The sequence below is a fragment of the Sciurus carolinensis genome, chromosome 16, assembly GCF_902686445.1.
Source record: "Sciurus carolinensis chromosome 16, mSciCar1.2, whole genome shotgun sequence".
Classification (NCBI taxonomy): domain Eukaryota; kingdom Metazoa; phylum Chordata; class Mammalia; order Rodentia; family Sciuridae; genus Sciurus; species Sciurus carolinensis.
Window position 1 is genome coordinate 27,038,818 of NC_062228.1, and position 21,534 is coordinate 27,060,351.

Sequence of the window (21,534 nt, forward strand, 5' to 3'; positions counted from 1 at the left end):
CTGAGCACGCCGCCCAGGCTCCAGCACCCAGGACTTGGGATTCTGGAGGGAGGGCAGTGCAGGGTGGCGACCCAGCGGGATGAGGTGTTCCCTAGAGGGTCTCTGTGCCTGGGCCCCCTGCCCAGGTCACGCTCCAGATCCAAGCCTGGCACTGCAGCCTCCTGCTCAGTCCGTGAGCCGCTCACGACCCGGATCACGACCCGGATCACGTCCCCTCCATTTCCAGGCTGCACGATTACGACATTCTTTGGCTTGCTCCTGTGGCCCCTGATGGACACATCGTCTGTGTCTTGGCCACCTCAGAGCCTCAGGCCTGCCAGGTTCAGGCCATAGTGATACGCGTGGCCGACTGCTGTCCGAATGTGGGAAGGAGTCACTGGGGGATGTGTGGGTCACTGACGCCTGAGAGACTGGCCTTGATCCAGCCCTGGAAGGGTGGGAGGGCTTTAAGGAGGGGCACCTTCCAGGGAACTGGCTTGTCAGGACTGTCCAGCAAAGGGGGCAGCACTGTTGTGACAGGGACAGAGGGTCTGCTGAGAGTCGTGGATTCCAGGGTGGGTTTGGCAGATACGCAGGGACCGGCTCAGGGAAAAGCTTGAATCCAAAGCGGGAGGTTTGGATTTCTCCCTCTAGGCTGGGAACTGAGCAGGGTTTGGGAACAATGGCTGTGGAAGGAATGGTGGACAGCCTGGGCTGGGCTTGTCAGATCCGTCTAGCAAAGGGTGAACGTCCCGTCCCCGCCCTGCCCCAGGGCCCCCAATCCCCTGAAGGAGGACCTCATAGCTCCTGGACACAGTATTTTAATGACAGCAGGACTCCATCTCCCTCGCAGCCCGCCCCGGCTCTGATGGACAGGGATGCCAGGAGTCCAGTGAGCCGGGCTCGTGCCCCGGTTGGAGGCCGGTGCAGCCCGGGAGCCCGCTAGCTCAGGCTCTGGAGGAAGTCCACCAGCAGGTGCTCCGGGAAGCCGAAGTCCATTTGCAGCAGCAGAAAGCCCTGGAGAGAGCGGCAGGCTGGGCTGGCTCCCAGGCCACCAGGAGGAGCTGGGGAGACCCCTCTGCCCATCTCCCCAACAGCCACCAGTCACCCCAAGGAAGCTGCCTGGGGCTGGGTCCCGGGAGCTGGGAGCTGACGGGGAGCGTGTACTCACATCGCGAGGGGTGATCTCCGGGTTGATGATATCGAAGAGGTCCAGGCCTTTGCTGTTCATGAGCGCTGTAAATGCCTCCTCCAGCCCTGGGGCAGGGAGGGAGCCCCAGTCGGCCCTCCTTGGGGAGCAGGGCCAGCCCCAGGCTTGTGGCAGTGGGTGACCTTGGGACCAGTTCTCTGAATCTGCCCTGCTTAGCCGACCCCTGGGGAGCAGCTGCCACTCCCTAGGCTAGCCCTGGACGTCAGACCTCCCCCATAAAGCTGCTAGGTGCTCTCTGCAACCACACAGAGCGGTCTCCCCAACAACCAGTTCAATCCACCCCCCCCATTTTAGCTCCATGCTACAGATGGGGAAACTGAGGCTGAGGAAGACTGAGATGGTCAGCCAGGGTAATTCCTGTTTGCATTCTTTTCCTCTTGGACAAGCAGATATTAAGAATGAAGGCCAGCTTGCCTCATACCCATGGGGAGGGGGCACAGAGCTCGTGGCAGGGCCTCGTCCAACACCCAAACCTTACTTCTGTGCTGCTGTCTCAGGTCCTGCTATTAGAGTCACTGCAGAGGGACAAACATCCTACCATGTCAGGGTCCAAAGGGAATCTGGGGACCACGAGGCTGACCTTCTCATTACATAGCAAGGGAAACTGAGGCTGGGCTCTGACAAGGTCGCAGCCTCCCGGGAGCCAAGCACAGCCTTCTCTCTGTCACATTGGGTTGCTGTTAGGAGTGGTTTCAGCCACCATGTGGGTGGCAGAGGTAATACTCTCAAGGTGAGCCAGAATCAGGGGTCCATGTGTCTGGCCAAGTCAGTGGCCTGAGTTGCCACCAGCAGGGAGGGGGGCACCGTGAGGGAAGAGAGGGGGCGGAGCCTCTGCACTCAGCCATCTGAGAGGTGTGGGGACAGAGTGAAGTGTCCACACTTACGAGTCATGACCTCAGGAATGCCCACCGTGGGGACCATCGACCGCAGGAAGCTCTGGACCGACTCGGAGCTGCTCTGCCAATCAGAGGCCCACGGTGAGTGCTCCCTGGGAGCACAGTCGTGATCCACAGGCAGATGACCACACAGTCTGGGGGAGCCTTCATCCAGGTGCCCGTGAAAAACGACATCCCAGCCTTCGCCTCCCGCCTCTCAGAAACGCCCTTCCTGCAGGGTCCTTCCTGGCCCAGGGAGGGCTGGGGCCATGACCCCATTCCATAGAGGGGACACTGAAGTCCAGGGAGAGGCCGGCACCCTCCTGCCTCCTCAGCCCACACTACCACGATCCCATTCCTGCACCGTGAGAGTGCTCCCCACAGACACAGCAGAGAGGAGGGTCGCCCGCCACCAGGAGGGAGCATCGGGCCCATTTCTTTGGGTTCCATGGCCTGGTTTCATTTCGGACCCTCTCTCTGAGCCCTCCAGGGCTTGTCTCCCAAGCCCACCTACCTCAGTGATGCTGGAAGCAGACTTTGGTTGAGTCCTGAAATGAAAAAGAGCTGAGAATTGGACCCTTGGTTGGGCTCCTCCCCGCAACACCCCCCAGAAAAGACAGCCTTGGAATCTAAGTGCTTCTGTCTAACAGTTAAGGCCCTGGGTAAGAAAGACCTTTGGAGCACTCTCTCAAGATCTGCCCTTTCAGCTGGGCGTGGTGGCACATGCCTATAATCCCAGTGGCTCTGGAGGCTGAGGCAGGAGGATCTCAAGTTCAAAGCCAGCCTCAGCAACTTAGCAAGGCACTGAGCAATTGTCCCTAAATAAAATACAAAAAAGGGCTGGGGACGTGGCTCAGTGGTTAAGAGCCCCTGGGTTCAATCCCCAGTATCAAAAAAAAAAAAAGATTTGCCATTCCAGACGCCAGGCCTTAGCTCAGGTCCCCTCCCACCGCGAGGCCCTCCCTGTGGTGTCTCTTCCTCCTAATCTAGACTCTAGGGAAGGTCTCTCCCTGTGGTCAAGCCAGAAATCTGCACTTCCCCACCAGGTCCCAGTCCCGCACCTGACGGCAGAGGGCGGGGAACAGGTTTGCTGAGTTGACTGGCCGCCCTCCCCTCTCTGCTGCTCATACTGGACATCCAGGAGGCGTAAGGACAGCTTCTTCTTGGCGTAGGAGGCCTGGACCGTAGTGACGATATCCTGGGGAGGGAAACAGATCTGCAGTGCGCCAGGGGCCTCCCTGAAGCAGAGAGCGGCCCTCGGGTGGGTCCCCGGCCTCCACTGCACTGGGAGCCAGTTAGAGGGGTGTGGAGAGCTGTGGGTCCAGGGAGTCTTGGGATCCAGCTGAGCTCCTGGTCTTCTGAAAAGAGAAGGAAGGGGGGTGCGATGTGGTGGCAAAGTGCTTGCCTAGCAGGCTCCGGGCCTCTGCTTCTTCCCCAGCACGTAAAACCAGGCCAACCTAGGAAGTCCCGCACCGGCCACTCTGGCTCTGTCGTCCCAGTTCCCAGTCTCCTCTGCTTAGTCAGGAGCCACCGTGGACCAGGGCTTCCCCACGGCTCACTCTTCCACCTCCAGAACGAGGCGGCGCCCGGGCACGCGAGGCTTCCTCTGTCTGGGGCTGGATTTACCTGCATTTTCACACTCTGGGTCAAACCCACCAGGTTGTCGCTGCTCCAAGTGTGGTCCCTTGACCAGCATCGTCAGCACCAGGAGGGAGGAACGTGCTGGAAGTGCAGATTCTCAGGCCCTGCCCCAGACCTACAAGCTGGAGACCCTGGGGGGACCTGGGAATCTGTGCTTTCCCAACTTCCCCCGGGATGCCCACAACAAAGCAGGAGACCTGTAGCTCCAGGTGACTCTCAAGTAAACTGACTTTCAGTTGAATTTGCACTAGCACTTCCTCAACCATGGTCTGGAGCAAAAGTAGAGGTGATCGCCATTTGACCCAGCTATCCCACTCCTCAGTATATACCCAAAGGACTTAAAGTCAGCGTACTACAGTGACGCAGCCAGATCAGTGTTCATAGCTGCTCGATTCACAATAGCTGGATTGTGGAACCAACCTAGATGCCCTTCAACAGATGAATGGATAAAGAAAATGTGGTGCACGTATACAAAGGAATATTACTTAGCCATAAAGAAGATTGAAATGACGGCATTTGTCATAATGGATGGAACTGGAGACTATCATTGCTAAGCCAATCCCCCCAAACCAAAGACTGAATGTTTTCTCTGATATGCAGATGCTACTACACAATAAACGGGAGTAGGGTGCGGGGTGGATAGATGTTCATTGAATTAGACAAAAGGAAAGGAAGGGAAGGGAGGGGGAGGGGTTAGGAAAGACAGTGGAATGAGTCGGACATAACTCTCCTATGCTTATGTATGAGTACACGGCCAGTGAGACTCCACATCATGTATAACCACAAGAATGGGGTCCTAATTAGAGTAAGGTATACTCCATGGATGTAAAATATGCCTAAATGCACTCTACTGTCCTGTATGCCTAAAAAGAAAGAGCCACTAAAGTTGAGGTCATGCAGCCTCTTGTTTGGCTAGCTAGTTGTCAGTCTCTGCCCGTCACATTGTAAGCTTCCTGAGAACCACAGGGCCTGGCCCAGAGGAAGAACTCAACAGACGTGGTTAAAAATCAAAGAATGGATGAATGTTCCGGGGGTGCAGAAACTGCAACTCCCTATAAATGTGACGTGTGATCTTGAACAAATGAGCTGCTGGACCTGGCCCTCTGGAGGCGCCTCTGTTTGGTGGCCCGTCCTTGGGGGCCGCTCCCTGCAGGGCTCGGGTCCTGTTGGCCCACACCAGCCTCGTGCCCTCTCTCCGCGCCCACAGCCGTCATGACGTGGACGCGCCTCCTGACCTTCCAGCCTCATGACGTCTCCTAGCGCACCTCCCTGACCTGCGACTCCTTCGCCCCTCAACAGCCACACTGGGATTCCCCTCCGCAGGCCCCCAGCAGGCCCCCTGCTCTCTCCTGGCCCCTGGACATCTAGCCAACACCGCCTTCTGGAAACACCCCCCGGTGGACACAGGCTCCTTCAGATGGCTGCCGTCCACCACCAGATTCACAAGTAAGAAGAGACGTTTGGGGTGGGGGCAAAGATGGGAGAGGATTACTGGAAACGCTGGGCGGGGGTGAAATAGGATGCCAGGGGAGGAGGTGTTTGTTGTGATCTGCAAAGATTCTCTGCTGGACCAAAATCCAGTGAGGCTCCAGAACCTTCTCCTAGGACCGTAGTGTGTTGCCTATAAATTCAGTTGTTGCGAGAACACTGCTCAACCAGTCTAGCAAGAATCCCCACCCCCAATATCTGATCGGCCTCCTCTTTGATCTGGTTTCTGATCCTCCACATCTCCCAGGTGACATCGGATCACCCTGGACCACCTTCAGCAAGAATCCTGTCCGTCCCTTTCCCATCCCTGTCCCTCTCAGGACACTGCAAGACCCCCATGGTGCTGACCAAAATCCACCTTAGCTTTCACAAGTATTATCAAATACATTTTTCTCGAATACTCTCAACTTTTCAGATTCTTAAATACCAGACAGTAATTAAAGAGATTTTAAGAGATTTCCAAAAAGCTGAATACCGCCTGCTCTCCTGGATTGGATCTTGGCACCGAAAAAGGAGACCAGCGGAAAAGCTGGCGGGCGCCCGTCTGGAGCTGGGCTCCTGGTTGTGTTTCAGTGTTGGTGGCTGAGTCACAACACACGGGGCGTCTGAGAGACGTCAACCGTGGGGAAGCCAGGTGGAGGCAGGTGTCCCCCCCATTCCCCATACATTCTTTACAACTTTCATTTGAATCTGAAATTCTTCCAAAATAAGAAGTTGATATAAAGTAAAATGCCACCGTGAACTGTGCCCCGTTCTCTCCTGTGGTGGCCGTGGGCGAGGGACTGTCAGGGAGTGTGGTTTCTTCAGGTTTCTCTATGTCCCACGATGCGCCCGTGTTACCTTTGCCTTTGGTTTCTAACGCATTAAGGAATATCAAGCAGCCGGGCGGCGGCCGCGCGCCTGCAACCCCAGCAACGGGGAGGCCGAGGCAGGTGAGAACCTGTCTCAAATGAAAAATAAAAAGGAGCTGGGGCGTGGTTCAGGGTTGGAGAGCAACCCCAGCACCAGACCCGAAAACAAAGAAGAAAGAAAGAAGAAACGAAGTGTTAAGGACATAGGAAAGGGATCAGCCCAGCCGCCATTCCTCGGTTACCATCACACAATCAAGCAAGCTCCGAAACCTGAAAGTTGTTTTTTTAAGTTTGCCTGCAAAGCCTGGCCATCCCCACGGGAGGCCTTGTGTCGTGTTCTCTTGCTCCGTGAATGTCCGTGTGTGGGTCGTGGGGTCCCCGGCCCCGCCGTGCTCAGCGTACAGACACGCTGCGCTCCTTTTCTGCGACGCACGACATTTTGCATTTGGAAACCCACATGGCCTAGTGGATCTGGGAGGAGGGCTGAGAACCTAATGTGGCAAACGCCTGTGTCCCGCCCCTGGAGGAAGAGAACAGCACCCAGGCCGGTGACGCCCTGCGTGGACCCCTCAGTCTGCGTCATATGACCTTTTCTTTGCCGTGCGGTGCGTGCCGGCAGGTGCCCTACCACTGAGCCATGCGCGGCGTGCGCGGCGTGTCTTGATGATCGCGAGCCCATCGCCGCGGAGGGGGTGAGAAGGGTTCGGAGACCGCAGAGGCCCCTGTCCCCCTGCCCTGGATGGACAGGTCCCTGCTCCCTCCCCCTGCACCCTCCTCACCTCTTCAAATGTGTGAGCCACAGCACTCTGGCCATCTGGGTTGGGGAAGAGGAATTTCACCACCACAGAAGAAGTGACCACGACGCCCTTGTTTTGACAAGCAATCTTGGGCCTCTTCAGGCAGTAGACGGTCACTTGGGTCTGGCTGATGGGGGTGTTGCTGAACAGCTGTGGGGAAACGGGGTCCATCAGAACAGCTGTGGCCGCTGCCCTCAGAGAGGAGAGGGATGAAGCTGACGGGGGTCCCAGCACGGGGAGAAGAGGAAGCAGCCCCAGGCCGGTTCCAACTCCGGAAACCCTAGCACTTCACACATTTGCCAGGGTGACTCGACACCGGCCGCGTTCCCTTCCTGACCCTCTGTTTCTTTTCTGTGTGCTAGTGAAGCTGTTCCTTCCTGTCCACCGCGGGTGCGGGAAGGATGCCTTGGCTTGGCCTCCACACTCCCGGCTTCACCTGCGAATTGGGGAGAATGGCACCTGCCTCGCAGGGTGGGCGTGAGGATCATATGAGACCATCCAAGAAAGAGCTGGGACGAGGCCGGGCTGCATGCTGACCTCCCTTCTGGAATATCCACGGATCCCACTAGGCTTCAACCTTGGGCCAGAAGTACAGGCACAGCAGAGAACCAAATAGACCTGCAAAGCTCAACGCTGATCAGCTAAATGTACATTTTCAACTGATAGGCAGTTTAAAGGAGAGGTAGACCAGGCTGTGGCCCAAAGGCCCTCAAGAGGGGATCCGATTTGTATTCAAGAAGTGGGGAGAGGACTTCTCTGAGGACAAGGAGGAGTCAGATGGGACCAGGGGAGGGAAACCTTATAGGCAGAGGGATCAGTACATGCAAAGGCCCTGGGGCCAGTCAAAACAAGGAATGGAGAGGTGGCAAGTGAGGTTGGGAGTGTGGCCTGTGGTCAGCTGCATCCGCCCACAGGATCAGCAGCCTGTGGGACTGGGCTCAAGGGGACCTCAACCAGGACATCACTGAACCAGTGACACTTTTACAACAAAGGACTTTATTTAATACCTAGCTGAGCTCAAAAGAAAGAAAGGGGCCATCCCTGGTCCTGGAGAGGAAGGAATACGATAAGGCGAAACCATAAGCAATGTGGCCCCAAAAGACAGGGAGGAGGATGTGGCTTCAGACCACACTGTCCGGGGGTTTTATGTTCTCAGAGAGAGATGCAGAAGTGGAACTAAACCATTTCCTCTCAGTGAAAAGGACACTAAAAATCCTCCCTTGTCAAAGAATGTCCCGGGAGTGCTGGGGTCAGGGAACAGGGGGTTGATCAAAACCCAAGCCGCATTCAGGCAGGACTGAAGGATGATCTGTACCATCAGCGTGGAGCAGGGCTTCCCGGGCGGAGCTACCAGGTAACACATCCTCGACTAGCACGTGATGTCGTCTTTGGGGTCCCTGGCAGAAGTAAATACCAGACTGTCCTCTTACATCTAACTCAAAGAGGTGAGGACCCCAGGGCAGAGCTGCCCACGGAAAAACCAGATTCCACCAAAGATGAGCTTGTGGACGGACAGGAAGGACAAACCACACAAGGAAACCCACCGTGAGGGGTCGCGAGCAAACCCAACCAGCAGGGTGAGGACCCCAAGAACTGGACCTCCTGGCAGAAAGTACAAAGTGAACATTTTTAAAAGTGATTAAAGGAATAGAGCCACAATGAAATGGTGGTGCTCTGGGGTGGGAGAGAAGAGAGATTTAAAAAATGTTATTATAAATAAGTTATTGATGTCCAAATGGGAAACTCAGTGGATGCATGAATGGATATGACCTAGCTGTAAGAAGAATTAGTGAATCGGAAGAGCTATTCGAAGAAACTATCCAGAATTTAGCAATGGAGATATCAAAAGATGAAAAAATATGACAAAGTAACCAACAGAAGATGGAGAGAGGGTCCAACATACATCTAACTCAAAGAGGCAAGAATAAAGAAAACAGAGGAGGGGCAAGAGTTGAAGGGATGGAGACGTTCCAGAGCTGAACAACGACGCTGTGCTTAAGACCACCAGATGGAGAGCAGACGGGGGCCAGACAACATGGAATCCTTGAGGTCAGGACAGGGCATCTTCCCACATCCCAAGACTCCGATCCTTTCTCTTTGATGAGTTTGAAGCTGGCAGGTGAGTGAACAGTTTTACTTCTAGAAAAGACTGTTCTGACTGCCGTGGAGAAGAGATGGTCAGGGGTATCAGCATGCAGGCACCCCTGCAGATGGAACCCCACAGGACATAATGGTAGCCAGGCCCGGGGTGGAGGTGGAGCCAGAGAAGTGGACAGAGTCCATGAACAGTGAGGACGTGCGTCAGGCGGGACTCAGTGCGGGGGATGGGAGAGAAGGGAGGCTGAGGGAACGCAGAGGGTTCATACTTGGAAGGAGGGAGAGGCATCTGCAGGGTTGGGAACACTGGGAAGGCAGACAGGCCATCCCACGAGTCCAGCGGGAGGACCACAGGAAGGAGCGGGTGGGGTGAGCAGGAAGCTGGGGGACCAGTTTCACTGGTGCCACTGTCCAGCCGCGGGGGAAGTAGCGTAGTAGGAGTTACCGGGCAGTTACTGAGTCTGTGAGGAGGTGGCGGGAAGGCTGGGGCAGCTGGAGGTTTGAGGACGGTGGGGGAGGACGGGAGTCACTGCAGAGGGTGGGGGAGGGAGACCAGAAGGCTGCAGGAGTTTTCCCAGGGCTGGCGAGGGTCCCTTCAAGGCTGGGGACTGTGGATTCATGGTGGAACCCCCCACCGAGGAGAGGGATAAGGACGCATGGCCAGTCGGCAGAGCGGGCAGAGGCCGTGGCCCCCAAGGAAGGGATGGGGAGTAGTCAGAGGCCTCGCCCTCTCGCCAGGGCCCGCTGAGCCTGGGGTGACCCTGGGTGCCAGCCTCCTGCAAGACCCTGGGCTGGGTAACAGGGCAGGGGCATGGAGCACGGTCCCTGGGGCCAGGGCAGCTGGCTCCAACCCAGCCCTGCCATTCACAGGGTTTCCCCGTGTGCAGACGGGGACCGCGACGGTGCCTCGCGCTCAGGCTGCCAAGAGCACGGGAGGAAGGGTCCAGTGTGGTCCCAGGGCCCTGGACACGCTCAGGCCTGGCTGTCCTGACCGCCATTGCTGCTGCGGCGGCTGAATGGGGACTCCTGAAGCAAAAGTAGGACTGGGGTGCAGGAGAAAAGGCAGCAGGGCAGTTACCTCCAGAAACATTTGCTGGTTGGTGTCAAAGCCACGGGTCTCCAGCACTGCCTAAAAGAGGGAAGGGGCAGAGACAGGCGAGAGGATCAGGCCTCTGAAGGAAACTGCAGGGATGGGGTGGGGTGTCAGGCGCTGGACACACCCCCAAACCAATGCCCAACCCCCCAGACATGATCTGACACACTCTGGGCAGGGCATGGTACAGAGGACCCTTGACCTGACTAGAGGCCACACCCAGTCTATGTCACCTTGGGAAGTCTCTTCCCTTCTAGGGCTTCAGTTTTCCCCTGAATTCAATGACAGTCACAGGCTGGAAACCATATAAGCATTTCTAGTACCAAAGAGTGCAGACTTTGGAGTCACCTCTTCCAAGCTGTGTGGTCTTGGACAAGTTACCTGCCCTCTCTGAGCCTCGTCGTGTTTTTGTTATTGCAAAGTGGAGGTATTGAGAGTACCTACCCCACAGAGTGAGTGCAAGAAAAATGCACTCATCACAGATAGAAACGGCACCTCACGTTTGTTGCACAGTTCCTACGTGGCAAGCTATATCTATGCCTGCATCTGCCTTTTTATCTATTGATCCTCCAACTAATTGATCCATTCGCCCAACACAGAGTAGGCCCTTATCAGTGCTGGACCTGAGCGTGATGGCTGCAGCTTAGATGGTTCCTAGCTCCTCGGGCGCCACCCAGAACCTCCTCGGTGCTCCTCACGCGTGTGCACGCACACCACACACACACACACACACACACACACACACACACACACGGGGGTGGGTGTTCCAGCAGCCCACCAGCCCCTCACCTTGAACTCGTCCCCCGTCAGGCGGAGCATGAGGCGGCCATCCTGGAAGGCGGCCTTGGCCAGGGAGTCGAGGACTTGCTCAGAGAACCAGAAGTAGAGCATGCGGGAGGTCCCCAGCAGGCGGGGCGCGAAGGCGGGCAGCGGTCGGTCCTCGGAGACATTCTTGTAGACCAGATGACCCTGGAGGAAGCGGGGGTGCTGGCTGCCCCTCCCGTGTCCCCGCTGAAGGCAGCTCCAGGGACTGAGAGGAGCCGCGGGGAACACCCAGCCCAGAGGACCGCGGGGAACCGAGGAGGAGCTGCCCGGGATTCTCCCGGCTCCGCCTTCATCCTTCTCGAGGGCCTGCTACGTTCCCAGCAGCACAGGGTGAGGCGGCCCAACGGACGTGGTCACCACCCTCAAAGCCGGAGGTTCAGGAAGGACCACGGGCAGAGTGGTGGCCCTGGGCCTCTGTGCCCACCTGGCCAGCCTGCGCACCAGCCCTGCGCCTTCTGGGACCAGCTGCAGACTGTCAGCCGGCCGGCCCTGCTCCTCTGACTCAGCAAGCCTGCCAGTGGCCACCGAGCCTCGTGGGCAGCCACGAACTCCCTGCAGTGTTCTTTTCTGGGGTCAGGCGCCCTCAGAGACACGGCTGTTTGTTCCCTAGGATCCACTCCGCTGCAGAGTTCGCGACACCGGGTCTCTAGCCAGGCTCACAGCTGCCTGGAGTACACTTTCCACTTCCCTTGCAGCTAGGTGTGACCTAGGTCAGGTCACTGGATGTGAGCAGAGTAGTGCGGTGGCCAGGCCAGCAAGACCACGGAGCCTGCATGCCCAGCACCACAGAGGTGCAAACCCTCCTGGACCGCTCGCCTGCAGCCACCCGAGCAGGAAGCGAATGTCTGAGGGTTCCCTGCCGATGCTCTGGGCAGCTCTGCTACAGCGGCAGAGCCCAGTCCCGAGGAGCAGGGGCAGAGCTTCCCTAGATGCCCCAGGGAGCCCGCTCTCCACATCCAGTGGAGGAGGCGGGAAGCCAAACAAGCCTTCCAGAAGGAGCTGGTGCTTTGCGAGGACCCTGGAGCCAGGAGGCTGGTGCCAGCACAGAGGCTCAGACACAGTAGCTACGGCCTCGCCCTCTTTGCCACACCAGGGAACACCTGCAGAGTGCGGCAGAGGGATGTGTGCCTTCCGTGGGCTGGGGGCAGGCGACCAGGACACAGGTGAGGACGTAGCGTGAGGAGCACCCAGGGAGGGGAGTCCCGCCCCGCCCTCACGCACACCCACCTTGTGGTGGGACTCCAGGTAGGTGGCTGTGATGTCAGGCAGGCCTGTCAGGGAAATGTCCACCCCAATGTCTCCATCTGAGAGGATGCTGGCTGTGGGAGAGGAAGGGCAGGTGGAGCGGCAGGACGGGAGCTGGCCTGGCGCGCCGTCCCCCTCGCCCCGCACACAGGGCCCCGCCTCCTGACCCTGCGCTCCTGGGTAAAGTGGGTCCTGGGGCACCGGGGGCACTTTTTCAGTCTCTTTTCTCAACTCCTGTCTGGCTGGCTGGCGCCACCACGCAGGAGTCCTGCAGCACTGGCTCAGCTCAGGGGTCCAGGCTGGAGCCCCAGCCCTGCCCTCAGCTGCTGGGTGGCAAGGGCAGGGGGTTGATCGAGCTGATCCTCGTCCTCCCCTCCAGTGGCACCGTGTGCCCCAGGGCTGTGTCCTTATGGTGACAGGGGTCAGCAGACTTTTCTATAAACCACCAGATGGTAGCGCACGAGGCTCTGCGGCAGCTAGGTCCCGGCTGTGGCAGGTTCTGCTGCGGCAGCACAGGTGCGTGAGCGTGGCTGTGTGCCAATAAAACTTTATTTACAAAAGCAGATGGCAGCAGCGCTTTGTCCTTGGGCTGTATGTGGTTCAAAGCCCTGGAACAGACCAGGAGGGATGGAGGGCCGCGTGGGTGAGGCTGTGCTCCTGCCCCTGATGGGAGTCCCTGGGCAGCCTGGGCAGTCAGAGGCCCTGTCCCTCTCCCTAGCTCCCCACACTCCAGGGTCCCCAGGTCCCCAGGAGGGGGATGCGGTTCTAGTCACCTCCCAATCTGCTCCCGGTGGTCCCAGGAGCCTGGATGCCCACACTTACCTGGCACTGCCTGAGGTCTCCCCTCCTATCACCCTGCAGTGACCCAGAGGGTCTCCTGATCTGGGGGGTTTCGCTGTGACTCAGTTTCTCCACTGGCTGAGCACCTGCTCTGTGCCAGGGACTCAGGACCAGGCATGTGCCCGTGGCCTGGCAGGGGAGGTCACAGTGTGACTCAGTGGCTGGAGCGGGGCTTGGGAAATCACTGCAGGGCCCCGTTCGGATGCCTCTCCCCTACTTCCCAGATCGGGGGTCCTCTTGGGCCCACAGATCAGTAAGATGGGGGTCAAGGGGTCACCGGGAAAAGTCCATAGCAAAAGCAAGTCAAGCTCCTAGGACAGCGAGTTCAACCAACCACCATGCCATTAGTGTCACTGGACAGTGCTCCCCGCTCTTAAGTGCCTTCTCTTCCTGTCTTTGGTTCCTTCCAGTGTCCCAGGAATGTTCCCATTGGACAGAGGACAAAACTGAGTCCTGAGTCCGTCCTTCCCTTTCTTGGTTCTGGGGATTGAATGCAGGGGCACTCAACCACTGAGCTACATTCCCAGCCTTTTTAATTTACTTTTTGTTTTGAGACAGGTTCTCATGAAGTTGGTCTTGAAATTGCGATCCTCCTGCCTCAGCCTCCCTGTTGCTGGGATTATAGGCGTGGGCCACAGTGCTCAGCAGAGTCTTTTCTTCTACACTGCACAGCCTTAGGGGAAGCTACCCCTTAACCAGAGCTCCATCAGGACCGGAGGGAAGAGCCACCCAGAGTGGGGGAGTGCTCCGTCGCCATACTGCCTTCTTCCTTGTCTTCTATCCATGTTGCCTGAAATGCACTTGACACTAAGCTTGGTGATAAAGGTTTTGGGTGCTGATAATTAGGGACAGCAATGGCCCAGGTACTGTCTTATACTTCATCCATACATTTTTTTCACTCGACTCTCACAGCTACTCTGTGAGGTAGGTGCTATTACCCCTTTTTACTAATGAGGAAACTGAGGTTCAGAGAGGTGAAGTCACTGGCTCAAGGTCACACAGCTTATGAGGCTATAGCTTCAAGGGGAAGCAACCTGCCATAACTAATCACCAAGTGTCACAACCAGATAGGGACAAAGAGGCCCAGAGCAGAGAGGGACAGTCCCAAGATCACAGTGCCTGTGGGTCCTTTTCTGCTCCCATCACTGCCTTCTGAGGCCTGCAGGCAGAACTCACCCGCCCTTGTCTGGACAAAGTCGGCCATGATGTTGGAGATGACGTTGATCTCTTTGCAGATCTGGGGTGGACAGGGCAGGCAGCTTACCAGGCAGGAAAGAAGACCAGAGAGGAGGCAGGTGGTGCCTCCCTCCGGCTGTGCGGGGTGGCAGTGCTGGGAATGGGCACAGGGGACTGGCTACACTGGGGAGGGAGGAGGGGGCACCTTCTCAGGGAAGGGCAGGGAGAGGAGGTGGGTCTGGCTCCCAGCCCTGACTCCAGACGCAGGTGCCACGGCTGGCCTCACTCACCTGCCCCTTCAGGACCAGCTTCAGGGTCAAGGAGATGACGCTTGTGAACAGCTGCTGGATCCACCCGGGCCTGAGGTAGCAAGAGCTAGTGAGCCTCCGGCCAGTCCCGTGCATCCGCTGAGCACTTCCTGTGTGCACACCTCTGGGGCTCTGCTGGCCTCGGAATCCTCAGGTCGCTTTGGAGGTGGGAATTATCATCCCCAATCCACACTGAGAACACTGAGCCCCAGACAGAGCCTCGGACGTGAGCATCAAACACACCGTCGCCTCGGAATCCCTCAGGAGGCCCATGTCATGTGCTGGGTCCAGATTCATGCATGTGTCTGCTCCCCAGCCACCAGGCTCCTCCTGCCTTCCAAGTTTGCCACTGGTGTGAGACTGGGCCCTCTCTGACCCTCAGTCCTCCTCTGTGCAACGAGACTATTCACAGCTCCTTGACAGAGGAGATTGGCCAGGACAAAGAACCGCACCCCGGAAACAGGAGCTCAGGCCCTGGATCAGAGGATGTTGGTTTCAAACTGTGCTCCCACCCGCCTGTGGCAAGTTGTGCATCTGCAGCGAGTTACTAAGCTCTGCTCAGCTCAGCTGCAGGTTCATCCGTGATTCAATAGGATGCCTGGGATGCAGGAGGTGAGGAGTGGATGTAGAGCGTTCCTTTCCTTCCTAACCCAGGCCTCGGTTTACCCACATGTGAAAGTGGGGATGATAACAGAATCTATCTCCTAGTCCCGGATTGTGTGAGAACCAAGTCACTCATCTATGCCAAGCTTTTAGAATCACCCTTGGCCCATTGTATGTTTTCAATAGCTGCTACTTTTCCATTCTTTGAGGTTGTTCTGATGGGGAGGGAGCAAAAACAACCCCACCGAACGTACTGATGCCCTCAGATTTGGTTGTCCACAGGGTGCCCTATGGGGGACCCTGGAGCGGGTGTGCGTGCAACAACAGGATGGGATGCAGGCAGAGATGGGAGCGCAGGGGCGGGGCGGGGAGCAGAGGCGGGGCTAGAGGCGGGGCTGGGGCGCAGGGGCGGGGCGAGAGGCGGGGCTGGGGCGCAGGGGCAGGGAGGGGGAACGAGGCGTGGACTTACTCGTGCTCCCCTTGGAGGTGCAGGAGCAGCTTATGGAAAGACAGGTGGCAGCTGGCGGCATTGGTCCGCACTCTGCCAGAGTCAGAGGCTGCAGAGAGGCCCCAGGTCCTATCAGGGCAGCCTGGGTTGCTGGGCAGCACCCACGGATGACCCGCCCAGCCGGGAGCTCCCCCACCCTGCAAACTTCCCAGGTCGGGCCTCCTTGGCCACCAGAACTTCCTGCCTGCCCTACCTTCCTGCTCTGCTGAGGCGAACCCCTGGAACCTGGCCTCCCTGCCTCCCCAGAGGGAGCTGGACACCTACTCAGCTGTGTGCTGATCCGGAGATCAGTGGCGGAGTCGATCTTGAAGTCAACAGTGTGATCAATGTTCAACCTGCAAAAAGCCAAGGACCCAGGACCTTCATCCTGCCCTATGGCGCAGAGGGGTTGGGGAGGGGCACATCAGTTGACAGGAGTGCTTACCCCCAGGCGCTAGTGTACCCGTAGCTCAGGGTCCCCTGGAAGATCACGGACGCGTTCTGGATGGAGATGTCGATGGACTGGGCTTCCACCAACTCCACCTTGCTGCTGGCGATGGACAGGTGACTGACCTGGATGCTGGGAGAACCCGGGGGAGGAAGAAAGGGCATCGCGAGGTCAGGGAGGGGCAAAGGGGACACTGTAGCACGATAATGTGAAAATCCTCAAGGCAGTGGGGAGGGGCCCCCGGCCACCTGGGTGGCTGCTCTGTCATCACAGGATGCTGGGATGCAGAAGAGAGGCGGGAGGAGAGATGGGACATGCAACCAGGGAGAATGGCCAGATATGCCACTTTGCTGGCGCTGGAGAAGGAGGGCCCAGAGCCAAGGCTGGGGGCAGCCTCAAAAAGGCAAGGAAAGAGTCATCAGAGGGAGCCCAGCCCTGTGGACACCTGGATTTTAGCCCCGTGTTGGATTTTAACCATTCCTCTTGAGGATGATAAGCGGGCGCTGTTCGGAACCCCTGCACACTGGGGATTTGTTAGCTGCAAATAGGAAATGATTAGAGTGGGCTTCCGGATCCCTCAGGGGCGGGGGTGAGAGTGGAGGCCCCGCTGGGAATTGGCCTAGGCAGGCCTGGAAAAGCGGAGCCCAGCCTCAGGGGTCTCGGTGGGCCGGATGTGGTCAGAGGTGGGGGCTCAGTGGGGACCCTTAGGGAGGGAGCAGGGAAGGAATGAGGAGCCAGAGGGACACCTTGGGGCCTGCGTGCCCTCTGTCCACCCCGCTCTGCTGTGTGATGTCGACAGGCTGAGAGCAGCATCATGCCTAGAGCAGGTCCTGAGGGGCCACTTCACTGCTCTGTCCCCATCACAGCCCCTGATGTGATCACCGTGGCCATCTCCACTGAGCAGAGATGGAAGTGTGGCTTCATGAGGCCTCTGGGATTTGGTCCTGGGTCTGTCCACCCAAATCCTGTGCTGGTCACTGTGACCAGCAACCAGAGGCCAGGCATCCTGTCCTTTGCTCAGTTCCGCTTCTTTCCATTCTATTCCTCTGAGACAGAATGGCATACAGGATTCCCACTGTGCGGGTGCCATGGCGCACGTCTGTAATCCCAGCAGATGGGGAAGCTGAGGCAGGAGGATCAGAGTTCAAAGCCAGCCTCAGCAAAAGTGAGGTGCTAAGCAACTCAGTGAGACCCTGTCTCTAAATAAAATACAAAATAGGGCTGGGGATGTGGCTTAGTGGTCGAGGGCCCCTGGGTTCAATCCCCAGTACAAAAAAAATTTTAAAAATAAAAATAAAAAATAAAAGAGAGAGAGAGAGAGAGAAAGAGAAAAGCATTCTCAGGGTACCGGTTCTCCAGCTCCAACCAATATCAACATCAAGCTCGGCCATCACAGATTGGCTCTTCCCACCAGACCTGCTGCCAGCAGTCCATGTGGGTCTATTCTAGGGCAGTCTGGTCTTAGGACAGTCCCTCTTTGAATAGCTCCCGGGCATTTGGCTGTCTATCTCTGAGCTCTGCGGAAGGGTCCAGGGCGGTATTCCCCTCGTGTTACAGAAGGGGACGCACCGAGAGCCCTGCGGACACCTTCACCTCCTCCCCCCTGGCCCGGCTGCAGGAGCCTTTCTAACAGGAGGCGAAGCCGGACGGACTGTAGCTCAGTAGCGGAGCGCTTGCCCGGCGCCCCGAGACCTGGGCTCCACCCGAGCGCCGCCCAGAACAGAACGAGCCGCGTCGCCAGCGCCCCCTGGTGGTCCTAGGTGCGCACGGCTCCAGGACCAAAGCACAGGCCTGAAGCAGGTCCACCTGGTCCAGCGTGTTCTGCCCGGCTGGGGAGGAGGTCCCAGATCAGTGTCTGCCCCATCGTGGGACTTCAGACACATGGAAAGACGGGCCGGCTCTGAAGTGCCAGGAAGCGGGCCGTGCTCCCGAGCTTCATGCTCAGGTCGCAGCCTCGCTGTGTGACCTCCAAGCAGCCTCACCCTGGGAGCCCCTCACCCACTTGTTGAGCAGAGACATTGGGGGCGAGAGAGGCGGAGCAGGTTTTGCACGTAAGGGCAGCTGGTCCATCGCCTGCCCTTGATTGTTCCCAACACGCCATGTCAAGTCAGGAGACATTCTCCCAAGAGGTCTCTGTCCCCTGCCTCAAGTAAGGTGCCCCAGGGAAGACACCATCTTCCCAGGACAGCGGGAAAGGGCCTTCCAAGGCCTGGACCTGTTGGAGGGGCCAGAACCCTCCAATCAGCCCCCACGGAGGCCCTGGGCCGGGTGCAGGTCGAGGGGAGCTCCTGCTGCCCCCCGCTCCGCCACTCACCTGTGCAGACCGTACTTGACGCGGCCGAGGAGCATCACGGCCTTCTCGCCCGTGATGTCCGGGTAGCTGGCCTGCTGGAAGGCCGTCTGGATCACCTTGGCCGTCTCCTGGTTCACTAGAGGGGAAGTGGAGACCAGGCTGGCCGCCCGCTCAGCCCCAGCCGGGCCTTGGCCATGGCTCGGCCTCTCTGGGATGACTCCACCCACCAACAGGGCTCAGAAGGGTAGAAGTCGGGTGGCATTAGGTGGCAACGCCCAAGGGACACAGAGAGCCCTGACCCCCTGAGCCCACCCAGAGATCTTGCTCACAACCTAGCCTCCGGATCCTACGCACAGGCACCCCACGATCCTAGTCAAAATGACAGCCCCAGCCCCAGCTTCACACTGACCCCAGCCACACCCAGACTGTGCTGGGAGCCCCCTCCCCAAAACAACTGAGTCTAGGATCCTGGGTCTCACACTGGAGAGAGTCTGTGTTAGAGGTCATATCACTGAACTTCCCTGTGCTTTTATTGTATTGAGCAAGAGACTGAAGCTCAGAGAGGGCAATGAAGTCAACCAAGGCCACACAGCATTAGGTGACAGATTCTCACTTGCCTGGGCTCATACTGATACCTGACTCTGGCCATAGAATGACTTTCAGTACCAATGACACACTAACCCAAACCTTGCCCCCCCATCTGACCTTCCAAAGAGACTTTCCTCTGAACTCCGGAATGACTGTGGGTCCCAGCCCCAGACAGGAATCCCACGCCTGGCTGTTGGCTCTTCCCCAGCCATGTCCCTGCTGGCTAATGGCCCACGTGGACCTGTCCTAGGGCAGTCTGGCCTCTGAGTCATTACTGGTTTATTGGGATAGGACCTCCTTCAACACTTCTGCATCTCCCGCCCCTTGTGACAAAGGTCCAGGAGGGTCTTCTCCTCACTTTGCAGAAGGGGAGGCTGATCCTCCTCATCAGGGAGCTTGAAGGGGCGGTCAGCAGGGACAGGAGAGCCCCGCTCAGCCGCCTGGCTGCTGGGCTCCTTGCTCTCTGGCTACGGCAGGCGGCCCTGCTCCTGACCACGGTGGGTGTCCTTGCAAAGGCCCCCGGCTGCACAGAGGAGGCCGGGCGGGAGGCGGCGCCGTACTTACACACCAGGAGGGCGGGCTTGGTGATGCGGCAGGCGATGCCCGCCGGGCACGAGCTGCCACTGGAGCAGGCGTGGGCACTGCCCAGCAGGGCCAGGGTCAGCAGGGCAGCGGCCAGCATGGCTCCGGGAGGCTGGGCGAGTGGCGCTGGCCGGGCCGCCAGCTCCTCTGTGCGCCTGCCCAGCCCCCACGGGACGTGAGGCACTTCCGGGCAGCAGGGTCTTTCTGGCCCCCGGGATCGGCCTCCTTCCTGTCCAGCCCCTCAGCCTCCCCGGGTCAAGCTGGACGTTGGGCCGGAGCGGCCCTCCTCTGGCAAGTCCCCTGGCCACCCGCACTGGGTCTGTGGCCCTCGTGCCACCTGGATCCTGTCATCATGCCGTCCGGACGGCCGTGACTGCTTCCTGGAAGTCTTTCTTTGGACTTAAGTGTCTCTCAGAGCAAAAGTCACCTCCCATGTGCCACCAATAGAAAGAGGCCAGAATACAATGGCCATCAAACAAGACGCTCAGTTCTTGCCGGACACCTTTGCCCCAGGGTGACCCGAGCCGGGGGGCCCCCTCTCCTGTCGACCAGGACTTGGCTGGAAAGGAGGGAGCGAGGCGGGAGGCAGAGAAGGCAGCACTAACCTCTCTCGATGTGATTCAAAGACTGAACTAGAACACCAGCCTCCATCTGCAGCCCCGTGGCCCCGTCTCACTCTTGGGAACGTGCTGGCTGAGCATTGCGTAGCCTCCCTGTACTATCTTAAGCAAGAGTCCAAGGCACAGAGAAGGCAGGAGAGCCGCCGTGGTCACACAGCAAGGGGTGGGAGAGCGTCTCTGGCCTGGGCGCTCTCTTCAGCCCCAACCGGGACTTCCAGGCCTCTGCCCCTCCTTGGGGGTTCTCAGATGCCCTCCGTCTCCTGTCTGAGGGGCTTCCCGGAGCGCACTCCTGGGTGCCCGGCTGTGTGTGTGATTGAAGTTGCCTGGAATCGGAATTTCCTGGTGTCTGGACCCTCGGCTTCCCTGGGCTCCCCTGTCCCGGGCTTCAGAGGACGGAGAGGAGGAGGAGGAGAGGAGCGGCGCTGGGAAGCACCTGCCGTCCGGCTCCTGCGGCTTGCTGAGCAGCACAGCAGCCCCTGGACCCCTGCGAGGGGTCAGGAGTCCCAGTGACAGGTGACACACAGGTGGGGGGCCCCGGCGTGCCGTCCTGAGGCCTGGGCACCTACCCCGGGGCACAGGAGCCTGGGGACGGGTTGGAGCAGACCTGCCCCTGCGGCTGGCCCCACCTGTTCTGGGCTCGCTGACCACGCCGCGGCCTCAGTGTGGAGGCCCGGGCTCTGCGGCCTCCCTCCTCTCCCTCAGCCCTGCCGGGCCCCCGGCCACAGTCCGGCGCTCCAAAGCTTCTCGTGCTGCTAGTTTTTCATACGAATCCGACTGACTTCAAAACTATGAAGCAGGCACCTGCTCACCCCGATGTGGAAAGAGGGAAACCAGAGGCGGCCGTCCTTCCGCTCTGAAGCCGCCTTAGCTGGGGGCGGTGAGCAAGGCTCTGGCTCATGCGTGATCGCTCAACCCACACGCTTCTCCTGAGCACCTGCTGCATGCCGGGCAGGGGTCAGGAGGGGAACGCGGAGCCTGTCCCCGCTGGCCCACATTCCCTCGGGGACGCACGCATGGCCCGCCTCCCAGACCCAGCAGGATCCCCACTGTCACTGAGCCTCCTCAGGACCGTGGCTGCCATATGTCCTCCGTTCTTGGCACACAGTAGGTGCTTAATAAGTGCCTGTTGACTGGAGGAGGAAATGCCCAGCACTCACTTTATCCCATCCTCTCCACGAGGCTGTAAGTAGCTATTATCTCTGATTCTCCATCTTAGGGCAAAGGGTCTGAGCTCAGAGAGGTTTGGTAACTAACCTTAGGTGGAACAGCAGATGGGTGTTAGAGTCAGGGCATAAATTACAAAGCCTGTGTTCTGCGACAGTCTGTAAAGTGCTCTGAGCAGTCGCCCCCAAACCTGCCAAGAGCCCACTAGAGCAGGTGGTCTCCACACCGTCCGCAGCCGAGCAGGCTTGGGAAGTCTTCCCACAGCCCTCCCGCGGCCTCGCCTGGGTTTGCCCAGCGATGGGCGAGGCTGGGGCCACCCACAGA

General features: G+C 58.6%; 1 protein-coding gene across 1 annotated transcript; it reads right to left on the minus strand.

The window, feature by feature from the left end:
• Positions 1 to 784: 784 nt before the first annotated feature.
• Positions 785 to 19,767, minus strand: Cetp (cholesteryl ester transfer protein). The gene is made up of 16 exons (XM_047529379.1): positions 19,409 to 19,767; positions 18,278 to 18,392; positions 15,961 to 16,095; positions 15,801 to 15,871; positions 15,498 to 15,585; positions 14,408 to 14,477; positions 14,118 to 14,178; positions 12,084 to 12,175; positions 10,821 to 11,000; positions 10,017 to 10,067; positions 6,824 to 6,991; positions 3,126 to 3,262; positions 2,579 to 2,612; positions 2,074 to 2,146; positions 1,151 to 1,236; positions 785 to 996 (listed from the first exon to the last, which is right to left on the minus strand). The coding sequence occupies exons 1-16, from the start codon at positions 19,524 to 19,526 to the stop codon at positions 922 to 924; spliced, it is 1,554 nt and encodes a 517-aa protein (XP_047385335.1). The 5' UTR covers positions 19,527 to 19,767; the 3' UTR covers positions 785 to 921.
• Between the last annotated feature and the right edge of the window lie 1,767 nt (positions 19,768 to 21,534).